We start from the raw sequence: 17,930 nt of genomic DNA, 5'->3' as shown, positions 1-17,930 counted from the left end.
CAGATCTGCGGGAGCAACTTTCCCAGTCAAATACTGATGGAACATCAGTTTGAAATTATCAATAATGAGCCTAATGTTGAAAGTTAATTTTTCACTTGGTTAGACTATAATAAATTTAGTTTAATCCTTTATCCAAGTGTGAGCAAACAAAGTTTGCACCTAAAAATATCTTCAGGACTGGGGTCAGGTAGTACAACACCAGGCAACTTGTAGCAAAGGTGGACCAAGCTAACATCACTGCTATCTCAATATCCCCAATAATGCAAAACACATCTCCTTGCAGATATGTATAATGTTATGCATTAAGGGAAGGGCTACTACCCAGACAAGTTTCGACCTTTATAAAGGTCTCTTCAGTGGGAGCCAGGCCCAGAAGTGGAGATACCACGCAGAAGCAATGGCGTGGTCATCTTTACCTATAGGAGTTGCCAAAAGGTGTGCCACCTATTTATTAAATTACTCTGGATTTAGAGAAAGATGTTGAAAGTTTATTTTTCACTTGGTTAGACTATAATAAATTTAGTTTAATCCTTTATCCAAATATGAGCAAACAAAGTTTGCACCTGAAAATATCTTCAGGACTGGGGTCAGGTAGTACAACACCGGGCAACTCATAGCAAAGGTGGACCAAGCTAACATCACTGCTATCTCAGTATCTCCCATAATGCAAAACACATCTCCTTGCAGATATGTATAATGTTATGCATTAAGGGAAGAGCCACTACCCAGACTAGTTTCGATCTTCATTGAGGTCTTTAATAAATAGGTGGCACACTTTTTGGCAATTCTTATAGGTAAAGATGACCTTGCCATTGCTTCTGCCTGGTATCTCCACTTCTGAGCCTGGCTTCAATTGAAGAGACCTTTCAGGTTTTTATTTCTCCAAGAAACATACTTCTGCAGATATAAAAAGTCTAACAGGTAGATATCCACTTTTTTCTTATTGGAGCTTTGGAAGATTTAGCAGGGCTGGAGTAGGAGTTATTATTTATCTCTTCTTGCACCCCTCCTTGGGTCATTCTGTAATATCCAAAGGGATGCAGAAGGGAGAATCTTGACAACGGATTGGAAATACTGTGGATGTAATAAGGCTTATAAATGTTTATGCTCCATCCAATGGAACAGTTAGTCAAAAATTCTTCCAGGAATTGGAATTATATTTAAACGGTGCCCACTACATCATAGTAACTGGAGACTGGAATTGTATTGAAAACCCATCATTAGACAAAATAGGAGGACTCCCCAGGAGTGGAAAAGTGGGATATGCACAGTTAAAAACATATCTCGACAATGCTCAACTAGTAGACATATGAAGGATTTGCAATCCTAATCTCCAGGCATAGACGTACATGAATCAAGGTATTAGTACTCATATCGATCAAGTTTATATCTCTTCTTTCCTTATAAATAGGATAATTCAGATAAAACATCTTGACATCAACATGTCAGATCATAATCCAGTTCTACTTAAGTTTCACTGCATGGAAAAAGTAGAGATCTCTTCTGGACCATGGAGACGTCCACCAAATTTTTCGTTAATCTTTTTAACTAAATTCCAGACCCTCTGTTCAAATTGGGATATTGTTACCTGGAACTGGGATACATGGTTAAAATTCAAAGAAGCAGTAAAGCAGAATATGATGGAATGAGGAAAGGAACAGGTTTTTCCTCAAAAGGAAAAAGTTGAAAGACCTGTATAAAGAGAGAAGCTGGTTTGAGTAGCAACATCATTAGAAACATTAACACTGAGATAGAACTGGAAAGGTAGAAACAAGTAAAAGAAAGAAATTTTAAGATAACAATACAGCAGCACTTAGCAGATAGCCCTTCAGCTACATTCTTCAATAGACAATTCACAAAATTTCACAAAGAAAGGAATATTACTCAAATCTGCACTGATGGAGAAGACGTGTCCACCACTCAAAACATGCTTGACTCCTTTCAAAAACACTACAAAAATCTGTTTGAAGACAATAGTACTGTTGGAAATTATAACTCTTGGAACATTAATGGCTTTCCTGTCCCAGATGGGCTTGACAGACCCATTACAGCATCTGAAGTTACCACAGCCTATAAAGAATGTCAGACAAGATAATCTCCAGGACCTGATGCTCTAGGGATAGAACTTTATTGCAAGGTCTGGGGTTTTATTCTTCCCCTAGTTACACTATTTAATTCCTTTCTCTCATCAGGATACATACCAAGTGAATTTGTAGCAAGCCATACTGTCCACATTCCTAAACCTAATAGGGCTCACACCAATTTTCCCTCTTAGCTGTGCGTACACATATTTTACAACTAATGCACAAAGCAATATGCACACACTAGATTTTCAAGATGAAATTAAAATTTATTAATTAAAGAAGTTCCACCTAAACATTAACCTATAAATTCTTTAAAAAATACAGTAACTTGGAAATGCACAAACCTATAACCTCGCATTTTTATTATATTCTCGAAGTTGCAAAAAACTTACAAATTCTTACCAGTAACCCTATTTGAGGCTAGCGATTTGATGCCAAAGTGAAAGGGGTGTGGCTTAAATGTGTAATTTTTAAGTAGCATATAGAATGGCGTGCGGTTTGTTTACATCTCAGGCCTGACTCATGGAAAATTCCCAAACCTGATTGGCTGATCAAATTAGTTCAAGATCATGATGAATTAAAACAATGGTTTCATAATTTTAATAAAAATAATTAAATACCATTAAAAACTTAAATTAGAGTACAATTAAAAATATTGTAGAGTTTCAAAATTCTCTAATTTTTAAAAGGAATTTTAAAATAGTAGACTAAATAATAACATTCGTGTACACGCATTGAGATACAACCAAGTTAATTAAATCTAGCCTCTAGGCATATCTTTTAGCTCTTGTGTTGCCCTTGGCAATGTTTAGTGTTGGTTCAGCTTTTGCCTTGCCAAGTTATTCAGTGAATAGTGTATATTTGTAAATTAATAAAAACAATAAAAAACATTCTTCAAATAACAAAATTGCAAAAAACTGATGCACCATGTCAAATTCAAAGGAAGTAAAAACGAACTGCTAGCTGCTTTAAAAGTGAATGGCTGGATGAAATAGTGAAAACTGCTATGCCAAAAGCTCATGAGTTGATAAACATTCAGCTGCGTGAAATATTTATGTATGATGCTACAACTGGTGTTGTTTGTATTTATTGTCGTGATGCAAAGGTTGCTGGGGATTTTGCTAATGGGAAGAAGTTTGATGTCACTTGGAAGTTGGACTTTTTGAAATGCCATTTGACAAGATGGTGTACACAAACTTAGGCAACAAAATTGTTCATTGCCAGCTACAGGAGTACTGCGTATGCTACATGAAAGTTCAGATGACTGAGAGAGAAAACGATCAAACCCAGAGCAGATTAAAGTTCTTATTGACAGTGTCTTATTAGTTGTTAAGATGAATAACTCTTTACTTTCAGTTCAACATATTAATGAACATATGGAAAAGTATGTTCAACTCCCAGACAGCTGGCGAAGCAACAATTATGCGTTTTAATTTCTGGAAACAATCAATTTAATTATTGAAAATGACATGTTTGAGCAAATTGCATCTGCAAATTTCCACACCTTAACCATTGATGCTGATATAACTGTTAACAAATGTCTCAATCTCTATTTTAAGTTTAGACCTAAAGATTGTAATGAATATAAAACATATTTTGGCGGAATAATTCAGTTGCAGGCATGTGATGCCTCCTCCATTGTGTTAGCTATTAAACAGTTTTATCAAGAAAAGAAACTTGATCTCCAAAAAATGGTAATGTTTACCTCTGATGGAGCCACAGTGATACTGGGGAAAGTTAATGGTGTCACTGCAAAACTTAAATTAGAAGTTCCACATCTTGTCCAGCAACACTGTGTAGCTCACCGTGAGGATCTAAGAATCTGTGATAGGCAGAAGGAAATTAAACTAATCAGAGATATTGATATATTAATGAGAACAGTGTACACACTCTTTTTTCGTTCCACAGTGAAAAGACACGAATTTAAAGAAATTGTAGAGGTGTCTGAAAATGAAGCAATTGCCTTCAGACCACTCAATGAAGTGCGGTGGCTATCCAGACATTTTGCATTACAGGCAATAATAAGAAACTATGAGGGACTGATCACATATTTTGAAAAAGACAAATCAAATGATCCTGTGGTTAATTATTGTCACAATAAATTAACTAACATGACATTCAAAGTAGCTGTTAATGTTTTAAGTGATGTTTTTGAAGAAATGGCTTCCCTGTGCAAAATCTTATAAAGGAGTAACCTTGCACCACTAGACAGTCATCATTTTGCCAGAGGGAAGATTAACAAAATCAGGAATCAGTATTTAGAAGGTGAAGCTTGCTGGAGTGACAGAGTAAATGCTTTACTTAAACAAGAAGAGACTGAACCAGTAGATACTAGGCCCCTGTTAAATTTTATAAATTGTTTATGTGCACATTTAGAGGACAGATTCCCTGAGAATGAGATACAAGAGTGGTCAGTGTTTGATATCTCCTCTATTTCACATTGTGATTTCTCATTTGGTAGTGAACATGTTAATGCCCTTTGTCTTAAATATCATGATTTTCTGGATGATACTACAGAAATAATTAGTCAGTTTAATGATTTCAAATTTTCTGTACAAGAAAAAATTAAATGCAAAATGATATCAAATTTTACACAAATGGTTGTATTTGCTCTTCAAAATGAGCAGTTTTGTGATTTGGCAAAGTTAATGGATATTGGAGGAACCTTCCTTGCATCTAGTGCAGACTGTGAGTGAGGTTTTAGTCTAATGAATCAAATAAAAAACCAACTTAGAAACCGTTTAGGAGAATGTCATTTGGATACGCTAATGAGAGTGAAAAGTTACCAATTATATGGAAATTCAGTTAATTTAGATAGTGTATATAAAGAGTGGGTGAATGCGAAAGACAGAAGAGAGGAAAAAAAATAGAGATAGAAGCTAGAACTAAACAAGATGAGAATTAGTAATGTACTTATTATGAATGTTTAAGAAGGTGAGAATTAGTAATGGGAATATTTTATTATGTATGTTTAGAGTTATTTGCAAAGTTAGAAAATTTAATTAAAGGAATCAGTCACTAGTGTTATCTTTTTTTTTTTTTTTTACTTTATTTCTTACTTCTAATCAGATCAATATTAAATACATATAAAATATTTATGTTAGCTCAGTGATTGATGTCACACAACTTACTTGGTGATGGTAATAATACACACACTTAGAATCCTATCTAGTACAGTCGGTATTGTGTTGGCCTCGCATGCCCAAGGCTTGTGAATCGTGATTTCCGACTGTTTACTGGGGAGGCTACTGCCGTGTGTGGGAACGTGGTGGGGAGTTGGGGTGACCTGGCTGACGTCCCATTGACACCAGAAGGTAAAGAGTAAACTAAAATCTTTTAACTTTTTTGCTTAAGTGATCAGTATGGTGATTCTGTATGGGTGCGCACATACTTTTCAAAAGAAGGCAAATTTTACACACACGCAAATTTCTGTGCACACTCACAGCAAAAAATTAGAGGGAACATTGGCTCATACCTTAATCAGCAGCTGGAGACCTGTTTCTTTATCCTATACTGACTTCAAGATATTTTTTTGCATTATCAATAACAGGCTCAAAGTGGGAATGAGATATATAATTAAAAGCACACGGATGTATGGAGTACTAGGTCGAGCAGTAGAATTTAATCTATTTCTGCTATGTGATCTAATCCACTTAGTTAACACGAAAAAGCAGTTGATGGCAGTGCCATCAGTAGACCTTACGGAAGCATTTGATAATGTAAAGCATCCCTTTCTATTCCACATCCTCCAGCAAATTGGTGTAGGTAAAAAACTATCTGTTATCAAAGGTGCCTATGCCAATTCAACCACCTGCCTAATAGTTAATGGGTTTCTGTCAGACCCAGGAAAAATTTGAATCAAGAAATGTTGACCTCTCAGTCCACTGCTCTTTGCATTGGTTCTTGAACCTTTCTTACAGGAAGTCTACAATACACATGTTGTGTGAAGAATAACAGTTCCTTCAACTATAAAGGAAAATAAGGTATTAGCATATGCCAATGATGTAGTGGGAAATTTGATTTAAAATACCATTTATGGAAGGTTAGAAAGAAACATGAATTTGAAAACCAGCAATATGACATCCAAATACTTTAGAATATTGTACTGTGGAAATTTTATTGTTCAATCAGATGATTTTTGTATTTAGAAAGAAGCATTATAGAAGATATCAAATTTATCACTATTTGGTGTAGACTACCCACATTATGCAATATTCACTAGGGGAAGATAAAATTCTGTCTGTTCTTGCTATGAAAGTTTTTTTAAATAGTTTCATCCCACAATAAAGAGCCAAGAGGCTATTTTTCCAGCTATTTTTTGGTTCACTGAAACCTTGGTATTTTAGGTCTACTTACTCACTGATGAGACCTCAATAAAGATTGAAACCGGTCTGGGTAGTGACCTCTCCTCATATGAGAAAATATTAAGGATAGTGATGGAGCGTGCTCCACCTTTGCTCCGAGTTGCCCTAGTATTGTACTACCCAGGTGTTGACTTATGCTTGGACTCGCCAATAGTTCTTCGGCATGAAACTCTTAGATTTCAATCTCTGAGTTTCGCATCTGGCTTTAAAATAATGGGGGGATTTATTATCCCCTTAACCATGCTACCGGCCAGGACGTATATATATATGTCCACATTACCATGGATGCGAAGTGCATATTAAAATTATAATACCATTGATATTACATTGAAATTTATGATGGATACGAAGCTTTTGAGGATCCGTATTTAATGGCCAGTAAGGTGGTTAACTTAGTTTCATCCTCTTAATTCAATATGGTCTTATAGTCAATTGCAGGGATGACTGGAGAGCAATTCCAGGCCTAGAAGGCCAACTCAAGGCAGTTAACCCAGATGGACTAACCACATGGGCATCAGTCATCTTTGCACTTTAGTTTCAATTGGTCTTTTGGTTGTTCATCTATATGAGATAGGTGAAAAAGGAAAAGTGATAGCCTTTGGCTATATGATGATATAAAAGAGTTGAGGCCTTTTCTCTACCTCTCATGCTATCTATCTGTCTTTGTTTCTCCTAATACTATCAGGCTCTCTTGCACCTCTATATTAGCTACTCTAGGCCTATGATGAGCAACCCGTTTACTTTTTCACCTTAATAAAGGTCAAAACTGGTCTGGGTAGTGACCCTTCCCATAATGCATAGCATTATACATATCCACAAGGAGATGTGATTTGCATTATGGAATACTAAGGCAAGTGATGTGAAGTCATTAACCTCTTTATACGAGTTGCCCCAGTCCTGAAAATAGTTCAGGTGCAAATTTATTTGCTTACACTTGGATAAAGGATTAAACCAAGAATATAATTTCTTGATATCTTTATTTTATAGTATAACCAAGTGGAAAAACTTGCAATTACTTATTTATTAATTATAGTAAGATGCATTTGTTGAAGTCAGAGAGCTAAGTTAATTTTTTATTTGTTAATATTAAGTTTTATATTTGTTTATTTTTTTATGTGATTCCCACTTACGAGTTGTAAACCTGTCATGCATTAGTGATGGGCTAAGAATTTTATTTTATTTATTAATTTTATATAATTTTTGTGTATTTTTATTTAGCATTTACATAATCAAGAAATCCTGCTCTAGAAAGACCATACATGAAATTTTTTTCAAGCTACTTCAGGTCTCCACTAAGCAGGGTGGAAGGCTCATAGCAGGTGATGAAATTCATCTTTCACCTAAACACAAACATCCATGTCATGGTGGGAATAAAAAGAGTAGTTTGTAGGTTGGAGGGTCGATATGCTAATCACTTGGCCAAGCAAGCCAACAACCATATATTAAGTTTTTATTCAGTTTGAGTGCTTTAATTAAATGTGAGCATACTTGAGAGTGTATTTTTATATTAAATTGTAGAATTATTAATGTGTAGGACATATCAGAGTTAGCCATTTATTTAATTGATATGAGTGTTTTTTATAGTCTGCCATGTGTGAGATTACTCATTAGCAAAAGTGAGTAATTTATGGAGAAGGAGAGGATAGGCAGAGAATTTGTTAGAAGTGTGTGAAGAGGTCGTCTCTGGAAGTTGAGTAAGAGTATGGTTAGCAGGGGGTGTGAGGATTAGATATTTTGTTTGGAGAATTGTAAATTAATGGAATGAATTCTTTGTCTGTTAATGGGTTCAAAGAAAGGTATGATAGATATCGTGTCACTAGTTTGGTTCTCCAGAGATGAGTCTTTGGACTACATGGAGGTGCCCATACAATAATAACAACAAATAAGTGCATAGCAGAGAACACAAGGCTTTGAATGCAAATGAATGATGAATCAACTGTGCACACACACACACATGGCAAGTTGTGACATGGATAAGAAAAAATGTCAGCATGAATGGAAATCTGGGAGAGCAGCATGATAGTGTCAACGATGTGTGAGAGAGAGAGAGAGGGGGAATGTGGGGTAGGTAACATGGGAATAGTAGAAGAAAACACACCAGAGTGCAGTAGGCCAGTAATAGAAATCTCACACCCACAACGAATACTTCATAGTATGAAAGAAGAGCTGGAAAGAATGGAAAACTGCTTATTCTGTATCAAGAAAGTGAAAAAAAGGAGATGGAACATGAATATAAGAAAAAAAGCAAAATGCAAAAGTACAAAAAATGGTGAAAAAGTGTAAAAAAATATAGTGATGTGCAATGATTCTTTAATTAGGATGTACTAAACAACTAAATAAAGAAAACGTGTTTTCTGGGAGCAAAGATGTGTGATGTGAATGAGTCTACAGGTAAGTAGGTAGGACAACAAGAAGATATATAATTGTTTTTGCTGAAACACTGACTTGAAAGGAGATTAATATGGTGTGGAGGGAAGGAGAGAGAGAGAAAGAGAGAATAAGCATCATGTGAGAAAAGCTATGAAAGAGTTGTTGAATGAAGTGATAAAAAAAGATCAGAAGAATTAAGATTGTCAGCCAGTTGCCATGGTGTTGCCATGGGGAACACCTCGTTCTTGATGATATGGTTGACATAGCATATTTCCCACTCTGACTTGGAAAGTTCGCTTGGACAGAAAGTTTTTAATAAATATAGGGAGGTGTCCTTTGAGATCTAGGTTATAGCAGTCTTTTAATATGCCATATCTCCAGGCTGTGTCAAACTTTTTCCATGTCAAAAAAAACTGAGACAAGACGTTCTTGCTTCAGAAATGCATCGCTTATACAAGTTTCTAAACGAACCAAATGGTCTAAAGTTGATCGATGTCTATGGAAATCACATTGTGTACTGGAGAGAAGATTGTTGCTTTCTAAATACCAGAGAAGTCTGGCATTAACCATTTTCTCTAGTATCTTACAAAGACAGCTGGTCAGAGCAATGGGTCAGTAATTATTTGCTTGTGCTGGATCTTTTCCTGGTTTTGGGATAGCAATGACAATTGAGTTATGCCAAGAATTTGGAAACTCTTCCTCTGCAAGTATTCTATTGTATAGTAAGAGAAGGTGATCCATAGAAGATGATGGTAGATGTTTTATCATTTCATAATGGATGTCATCAGGCCCTACTGCACTAAGGTGAGATTGTAGGAGAGCTCTTTTTAGTTCCTCCTTGACAAATGGCTGATTATATGGCTGTTGGTGGGAAAATTAAGCCTTTGTTTCTCTTGCTGCTTGCTGAACATAGTAAAGAACATGTCCATATCTTTGAGGATGAAGGATTCATATTTAAGGAGGTTTTAGTTCAGCAGCAGAGCTCTCCACCCACTACCCAGCAAGCAAAGACTGCGCTCAGGAGTGGAACGCCAGAGCTACCCTGGACGCTATACCACCACTGCAACAGGTCTAGGATCCCGACCCCAGACTATGGCGTGAGAAACTTACTGCAACACCATTGACTCTTGCAGGCAAGTCCACTAGCCGAATGATCCTGGCTGGGCCATCCAGGATCGCCCGTCTAGCTGAAGCAGGGGCCAAAGTAGTGCAAGACTACCAGGATCCCCCTTTCTGGATGTCCACAGGTCGCAGCGCACGGCAAACACGGCGGCAGGGTGTTGGATCCCAGTGATGGTGGTCTGGAAAACGGATAGTGAAAAAGACTCAGGAGAAGTAGAGCAAAGAATACAGGAAGAAAAGCAAAGAAAAAAAAGAAGAATGGAAAGGGCAGTACCATCACTGGGAAGTCCCCTCCACCAAGAACAGGTGCTCCACATGGAGGGGGCCTATCTGTGTGTTAGGTGTTGTAGTTAAGTTGTTGGAGAAGCTTGTGAGAACTAGGATCTGACAACAATGGTATTATCCTTGATGGACAGCAAGAATTTGCTAAAGGGAGGTCATGTTTTAGTAATCTACTTACTTATTATAATAAAGTGACTGCTTCCTTGGACAGAGGAGAAGGATACACAGAAATATACTTAGATTTTGCAAAGGCTTTTGATAGATTACCGCATGATAAGTTGATAGTCAAACTAGAGACGATGGAGTTTGGATATTAGATTGGTGAATTGGATTGGAGACTGGCTATCTGATAGGTATCAACATAGGGGAGCAATATCCAGGAAAAAAAAAAATCACTAGTGGTGTGCCTCAGGGGGTCTGTTTTAGGGCCATTACTGTTTAACTTGTATATTAATGATATTGGTGGAGATTTGGATGGAGATATTCAGTTGTTTGCAGATGATGCAAAGTTGGGATGAACCATGAATGGTAGAGAAGATGTTATGGCTTTACAAGAAGACTTGAATAAAGTGAGTGAGCATAGGAATGGGGATATGAGTTCAATGTTGCAAAATGTAAGGTTTTAAAATCTGGAAAACAAAGATGGGATGCAGAATTTATGCTTGATGAGGATATATTGTCAGAGGTGGAGGAAATAAGAGATCTGGGGGTGATAGTGGATAAGGATCTGAAATTTAGGGGACACATAGCCAAAATTGTGAATACAACACAAAGACTTCTGGGAATGATGCAGAGGACACTGACTTGTATAAGTAGGGAGATTCTTGTTCCATTGTATAAGGCTTTGATTAGGCCACACATGGACTATTGTGCCCAGATTCGTCACCTGGTTTTTCAGAAGGACGAAGAGATGTTGGAAAGGGTCCAGAGGTGACTTGCTAAGGTAGTTTCTAACCACTGGAATGTCGAGTATGAGGAAAGATGCAACTTGCAGAGTCTGGTGGACAGGAGGAAGAGGGGAGACATGATAGAGACATACAGGTTAGTAAGGGGTTGTTATAGGATCAATGCTGGAGAAGTTCTACAGAAAATAGTGGGAGATCAGGGGAGAAACAGAGGTCATCCCTGGGAAATGGGATGATAAAGAGGATGTGAGTAGGGGAATGAGAAGCAGGTTTTTTTGATGCATAGTTGTGAATGATTGGAATGCCTAGCCTGAGAGCGTGGTGTCTGCAGAGAATTTGAGTGTGTTTAAAGCATGGTATAATGAGCTGTGTGTATATAAAAGGGCCTCCCAGATGAGTCTTTGACTCCATGGGGTGTTGGGTAATAATAATAAGAATAATAGCAGCTGAAAGATTATCTGCTGGCTAAACCACAGCATGACTAGTATGTTTGGTTCAATGTGTTATCTAACATTTGGTCTAGAGAATAACTATTTTAAAGCTGTGACCTCAAAAAGAAGAAATTTTGGAACATCTCTGTGATTTCTGATGTAACTGTGAAAACATATCTTGTTGAAGATACTGGACAAAGAACAAATTGGAATTTTGCTCCTGAATCCAAAAATAGATCCAACTTCTAATAAACAGTGCAGCGACATTATACTGATAAGTGATGTTATTAGACTAGGAAATGAATTTCATCTACTACAGAGACTTGGTCTTTCCTCTAAGAAATGGCCAAGTGCTATGCCTTGATTCTTCTTCTTAGATAGTTTTCTCCAGCCTGTTAGCTGGGGATCTATTTAGCAAAACTAATATTTTGTTTTGCTAAATATCAAGGTGTAGGCAAAGGATTTGATTATTGTAGTGAGTAGCTTCACTGAATTCAACATATACCTGGAATGCAGTTGCCTGAACATCAATGTAATTAGCATTGTAGACATTCAAGGTTTTGAATGATTAAACACTACAAATCATGAATCCCATTGTAGCTCTATAAGAGGAATATTCTTGGCTCCCTTTTATTGAAATGGAAGTGTCTCAAAGTAGGGGCTACAATTTAGTAGTCTAGTAATGTCATGGTGTAGCCATTTCCCTTATCCAACTCAACCATCATCTGATTGTAGAGTGAATAAATTATTAATACAAGCCCTCTCCTTCACAAAGCATGCTGTCCCACACCAAGTATTATATTCCTATCTATCCATCTGCCCTTAACCAGCTTTTCTAATACCTTTCCACCACTCTGAGATACTAGCTGGCACATAATGGCTATCTCTGTTCTTGGAGTCTCCTTTATGTAAAAGCACTCTTTCCTCTCCAGTCCGACTCTGCCAGTGCTGAGACTTAAAGTAAACAACCTGATTAGGAGAAGAGTCACTTCTTTTGCACTTTTTTATGACACACACACACACACTCTGAGATCTTATTCAATTGCATGGCCATATTCACACTGAAATTCCTTAACATCCAAAATATCTCTTCATCTACCCCAATTCTCATATTATTCCCTGAATTCCCAAATGGATAACCCACACTTGCAATGTCATCACTCAATAATTCTCTCAATATTTAACAATTCTCAACAATAACTCAAGTTTTAAGACCCTCCCCCAAATTATATCACCACTATATATTTTCTGCTGTTAGCTCATATTTTACACCAGAGATCAAATATACCGTTTCCTTCAACCATACCTTCCTGATGAACTTTTACTCTTGCAGGCTACAATTCTTCAGACATCATTGCTCCATGCCTCCCAGTCATCCTGTTCTGTTTACAGTATCCCTTGCATTTTATCTGTGCAAAAATTAATCCCTTAACTAAGTCTCACTAATGCCTATAATTTTTGCCAACTCAAGATCTCCTCACTCTTGTTCCTGATGCTTCTGATATTATTATAGATACAGTGCAATATATATTGACTGAATGATGCAGGTACCCTTGCATCATTCAGTGAGCATTGTCCCATTTGTTATTGAGACTTGAATAATTGAGACAGCTGCATTCAGTATTTTCATCTTTCTCATATTCTCTCACCACAAAGGTACATGCACACATGACTGCCTAATTCCTGCCCCCCCCTCATATTCTCAGTTTCTTGATTTTGTAATTCCATTTCTCTCAGTGAATAAAACACCCCCTAGCCACATAAATTTACTCTCTCTCTCTCTCTCTCTCACCCACACATCTGTACTTACTCTTCTTTGTCAAAATTTTCTTACTCTTCCTTTTTTTTCTCATTAATGTTCTCCTTTATTCTTCCCTTTCACCACCTCTTTTTTTACTGTTTTCTGCTGTATACCACATGCAGATGTGCATATTTAAAGTGGTAGGTACACCAGGAAATGAAATTCATCTATGTCCTAAAGGCTCAATACATTATTAATTAATGTTAGATGCATTAACAAAATGATTAGTAATTTATACTTCACAAAATAATATAAAATAAAATAAATGTATTGTCATAAACTACGAATACGTTGTACTGCAAATTTAACATCTAAAACAGTAACATAAATCATGTAATAAAATATTATATGATTTTATAAAAATTAATATAGAAAGCATATCAATGAAAATTTTACATACTTTATACTCAAAGCAAGACACTGCAATGAACAGTACTTCTAAGAGTTGATTGAGTCTGTAACTAGGAAGATCTGCCCACCACTGTTTCAAAACTTTGTCATCAACATTCTTTATCACCCATAAAAAACAAATCAGCAAATGACGGGTAGTATCTTCTTTCAGCTGAGATTTGCGAGACTACAAAATTATGGTAAATGATTAAAATGTAATATATTTATGCTATTTATGAATAAAGTGATATTAATTATGAATAACCAAATTTAATATAAAGAAGACCTTTTCACATATTTAATAATATAAGTTTTTTCTTTCTTTTTTTGTATGGCAAATTCTCTAGTGATTATATTATATCTAATCCTAAAGACAGTTATTTTGCACGAACAAATAAACAAAAAAAATAAATAAAAATAAAAAATAACTGGTGTAAAATAATTTTCTGTTCTCTCATAATTGCAATTCACCTATTAGTTGGTCAATCTGCCTAATAGGTGACTTCCCTCTAGTTACTTTCCCATAGCAGCTTTATTTCTGTTTTATGCATTTTTTTTATAGGCGCTTTCAATGCCATTCCTCTGCTTTCACTAATGATGTAATAACACAAACCTACTGGTCAACTTCTATACATAGTTCAACTCCAAACATAGTCAACCAACTTCTTACCTTCTCCCTTCATTCCACCCACCTGTTCTTTAGAACAGAGGTGGTTGGAATGAAGCCTATATTTTTTCCCCAATGGATACTGCTCCAACTTTTTCAAGAAACCTGTTTAATAAATTCCTTCTTTAACCACTTTTTCACACACACGCACACACACCACTCTAGTGTTATAAATTTTATGGCCTTTGTGTGATGGGTTGATTAAATTAAAAATAAATAAATAATTACCAAGGAAGAAGAAAACTAAAAAGAGAGATTTTAGTCTACTGTAAAAATAATTGTGTCTTATTGATTAATTCCATATTAATGTTAGGGCAATTGAACTGATGTATTGGACAACCTCTACTATATTATAAAAACTTAGTACATTCATAAAATAGGTAAACAAAAGAAACAGGCGGTCAGAAGTTCTATTTCAGATTTTATCTTTTATTTATTTTTATTTTATTTTAATCATGAGCCCATACAGGAGAGGTTAACTGATCAACCTATAGTACATCAATACCATTTATGAGAAATGAGAAATTTACTTACATTTAATCTGAAAGCTTGTATATTATATTCCTTGGGAAACACATGAGGTGGAAGACTGTTCCAGAGTACATCCGTAACAGGATGAAATAGGAGAAAAAGAAATTTGTTCTGTTAGTTTGAAGTGATTTTGGGTGGCAGCTGCATGTTTCAATGGATTTAGTAAAGACTGGAGGCATTACTGATGCTAAATCATTTACCATGAAAATATTTATAAAAGATACATATCACAAAAATAATGTCTGTGTGAGAAGGGGTGAAGTGAGTTGGTAAGTGATGGGTCATTGATCAATCTGACTGTCCTATTCTGTATTCAATCAAGTATTTTGAGGGAGCGCTTAGGGACACATCCCAAATGTAAGAGTAATATTTGATAGTTGAGTTAATTTGTGATTTGTATAAGGTTAACAACTGTTCACAAATGAAGTAGTTCCTTGAGCAAAAGAGAAATCCCAGTTTCTTGGAAGCTGAGGAGGCAATGCTTATGATGTGTTTGTGCCAGAAAGGCCTGATATCAGTGTAATTTCAAAGAGAGAAGTCTCATCTTATTTAGAGATTTGAGTATTGCCAAAGTTAATTGTTGAAGAAAATGGTTCTTTTTTGTGGCAATAAGAAAATAAGGTAGAGCTGTGTTTTGCTAACACTTAAATTGACATGGTTATCTGAATCACATTAGAGGTTGGCTTGGAGATCAGAATTAAGGGCAGAAGAGGATGATGCTCTCTAAGTTGAAGTGGCTTGTGTAGTACACAATGTGCTGTCATTAGTAAAACTGCATAATGGGTTGGGAGTCGGCTGGAGTAAGTCATTGATATACAGAAGGAAGAGAGTTAGCGAAAGAACAGATCCTTGCAAAACCCTGGTGTCAGTTGCATAGTGAGAGGATAAGAAACTATCTGCCATCATGCATAGCATGCATCTAGTCAGAAAGCTGGCAACCCAACTGCAGAAGTTGTGGGACAGACCAAATGATAAGCTCTTGTATAATATGTCTTCATGTCAGACCTGGTAAAAAGCCTTGGAAATATCGAGTGCAACCACTTGAGATTCACCAAACTTTTCTATAATATTTGTACAGAGATGGGTGGCATGTTATGAGATCTCCCATCAGATGGGATATCTGATAACATCTGACATGGGAGATCCGATAACCCATCTGACATGGTATCAGATCTCTCACTGATCAGTGGCCGTGGAATCCACACTGGTGGTTATTTATTAGTTGGGTGCATTCAAGGTAGTGTAGGAGTTGGGTATTGATGACATCTTGCTCACAGTAAGTTTATAGGCTGTGAACTAGATGCAAGTGGAATAAGAGGGCATGAGTAGGTGATGTAGGGCAAGAGTCAGTTCTGAGGCCTAAACCTTCAAGACAGTTAGAGGACTGCCATCACGACCAGGAAACCTTTTAGTGTCCAATATTTTTTAGGAAAGGATAGAGGCGGCATTGAGTTCTGGGCATGTGGAATAACAGTTGGGGGCATTTACCAGGATCAGTTATGGGTACATACATTGAAAGAAAAGTATGAAGTCAGGAGATTGGCTTTTTGTGGTTGATGATGCAATGGAGACATCCATTGCATCATTATCAACTGTAAAAAATTATGACCAATTGCTCTGGAAAGAGACCAAAAGACTTGGTTACCATTTGGACAAGATGCAAGTTTTCTGCTTTTTGTTATTACAAAGTTTGATTTGGAAACACTTATGGTTTTCTTGCAGCTATTTCAGACTTGGGTACAGGCACTAATGGAAGATGGAGTTGTTGTTGTTGACAGCTGTAATATACTCATTTTTTTCACTTGTGCTGCCTTGGCACACCTTTTAGAGAACCAAGGTTTAGATAGGGGATGAGAGTTTAGTATGGTGTGTGTGTGTGGGGGGGGGGGGGGGATGTACATTTCTATGCCAGTAAGAATTACTTCGGCGCATGTGCCTCAACCAAGAGGCACAGAAATCACAAAGATTACACCACTCGGCACTGTTATAATTCTAGACTGCTCTTGATTGAGAATCACTTTGTGAGTGTTGTTCCATGAGAGAGAGGAGATAAGTACTAGATTGTGGTCTGAGTTACCTACAGGACATACAACATTCACAGCGTACTTTGAAGGGTCACTAGCAAGGAAGAGATCTAGAGTGTTTGGGGAGTGGTTAGAGTTTTTTGGTATTCTAGTGGACATGTGAACAATTTGTGTTTTGTAATGGCAAATGTTTCAGCATCTCTTGCTTGTGTGCAATTGGAGGAGTGGGACTATAGAAATCAACATTTAAGGAGAGGAAGTCAAAGAGTTCAGAGTTTTTGGTGGCCCAGCAGAGCAAAAGGGACAAAAAATGAATTCGATTGAGTGGGCAAGAAGATTTTCAGCCAGAGATCGTCAAAGTCAGGTGGTTCTAAGTTGGGTGCTCTCTGGCACGATATGTCAGAGCGAATATATGCATGGATGCCACCCTTGTGTTGAAAGGAATTATAATGTGCAATTGGCCAGCCTGGTTGGCTAAGCAGTTAGTGTATCCACTCTCCAACCAACAGGTTGCAGGGTCGAATCCTACCATGGGCATGGATGACCGCGATTGTCTTTAGATGGGAGATGAATTTCATTACCCAGTGTGAGACCACTGCCATGCTTACTGGATGCCTGAGGTGGTGCAAAAAAGTTGCATGTTTCATCTCTAGAGCAGGATTTTCAGACTATGTAAAAAATAATTATAAAAATTAACAAAATTAGAATAAAAAAGTCCTTAGCACTACTCACATGTACTATAGGCTTACAACCTTTTGTGGGTGGGAACTACAAAAAAAGACAAACACTGCTTGTCTTTTTTTGAATGGTTTGAGTTTCTGCCAGGAAAAGTAGATAGGGTTTTGCAGACTGGAAATGATAGCGAACACTAACAACACTGAGGTTGGAGTTGAGATCACATGTGTTTATAAAGTGAATATGAAAAGTTCTGTGGGACTGATTGCTGACAACATGAACTG

General features: G+C 36.7%; 1 protein-coding gene across 1 annotated transcript in view; it reads right to left on the bottom strand.

Annotated features, from left to right (window-relative positions):
- The window catches only part of Zir (dedicator of cytokinesis), a 667,641-nt gene that overhangs the window by 312,117 nt on the left and 337,594 nt on the right, over positions 1-17,930 (bottom strand). The window contains exon 26 of the mRNA XM_090407837.1: positions 13,760-13,936. Coding sequence (XP_090263963.1) covers positions 13,760-13,936 — 177 coding nt within the window. The remainder of the gene's footprint in view (positions 1-13,759; positions 13,937-17,930) is intronic.

This window comes from Typopeltis vanoorti, chromosome 18 (assembly GCF_054136105.1).
Source record: "Typopeltis vanoorti isolate ZY-2024b chromosome 18, IOZ_Tvanoo_1.0, whole genome shotgun sequence".
Lineage (NCBI taxonomy): Eukaryota > Metazoa > Arthropoda > Arachnida > Uropygi > Thelyphonidae > Typopeltis > Typopeltis vanoorti.
The sequence above is the reverse complement of the archived record's forward strand: the minus strand, read 5'-3'. Positions and strand labels throughout refer to the sequence as shown.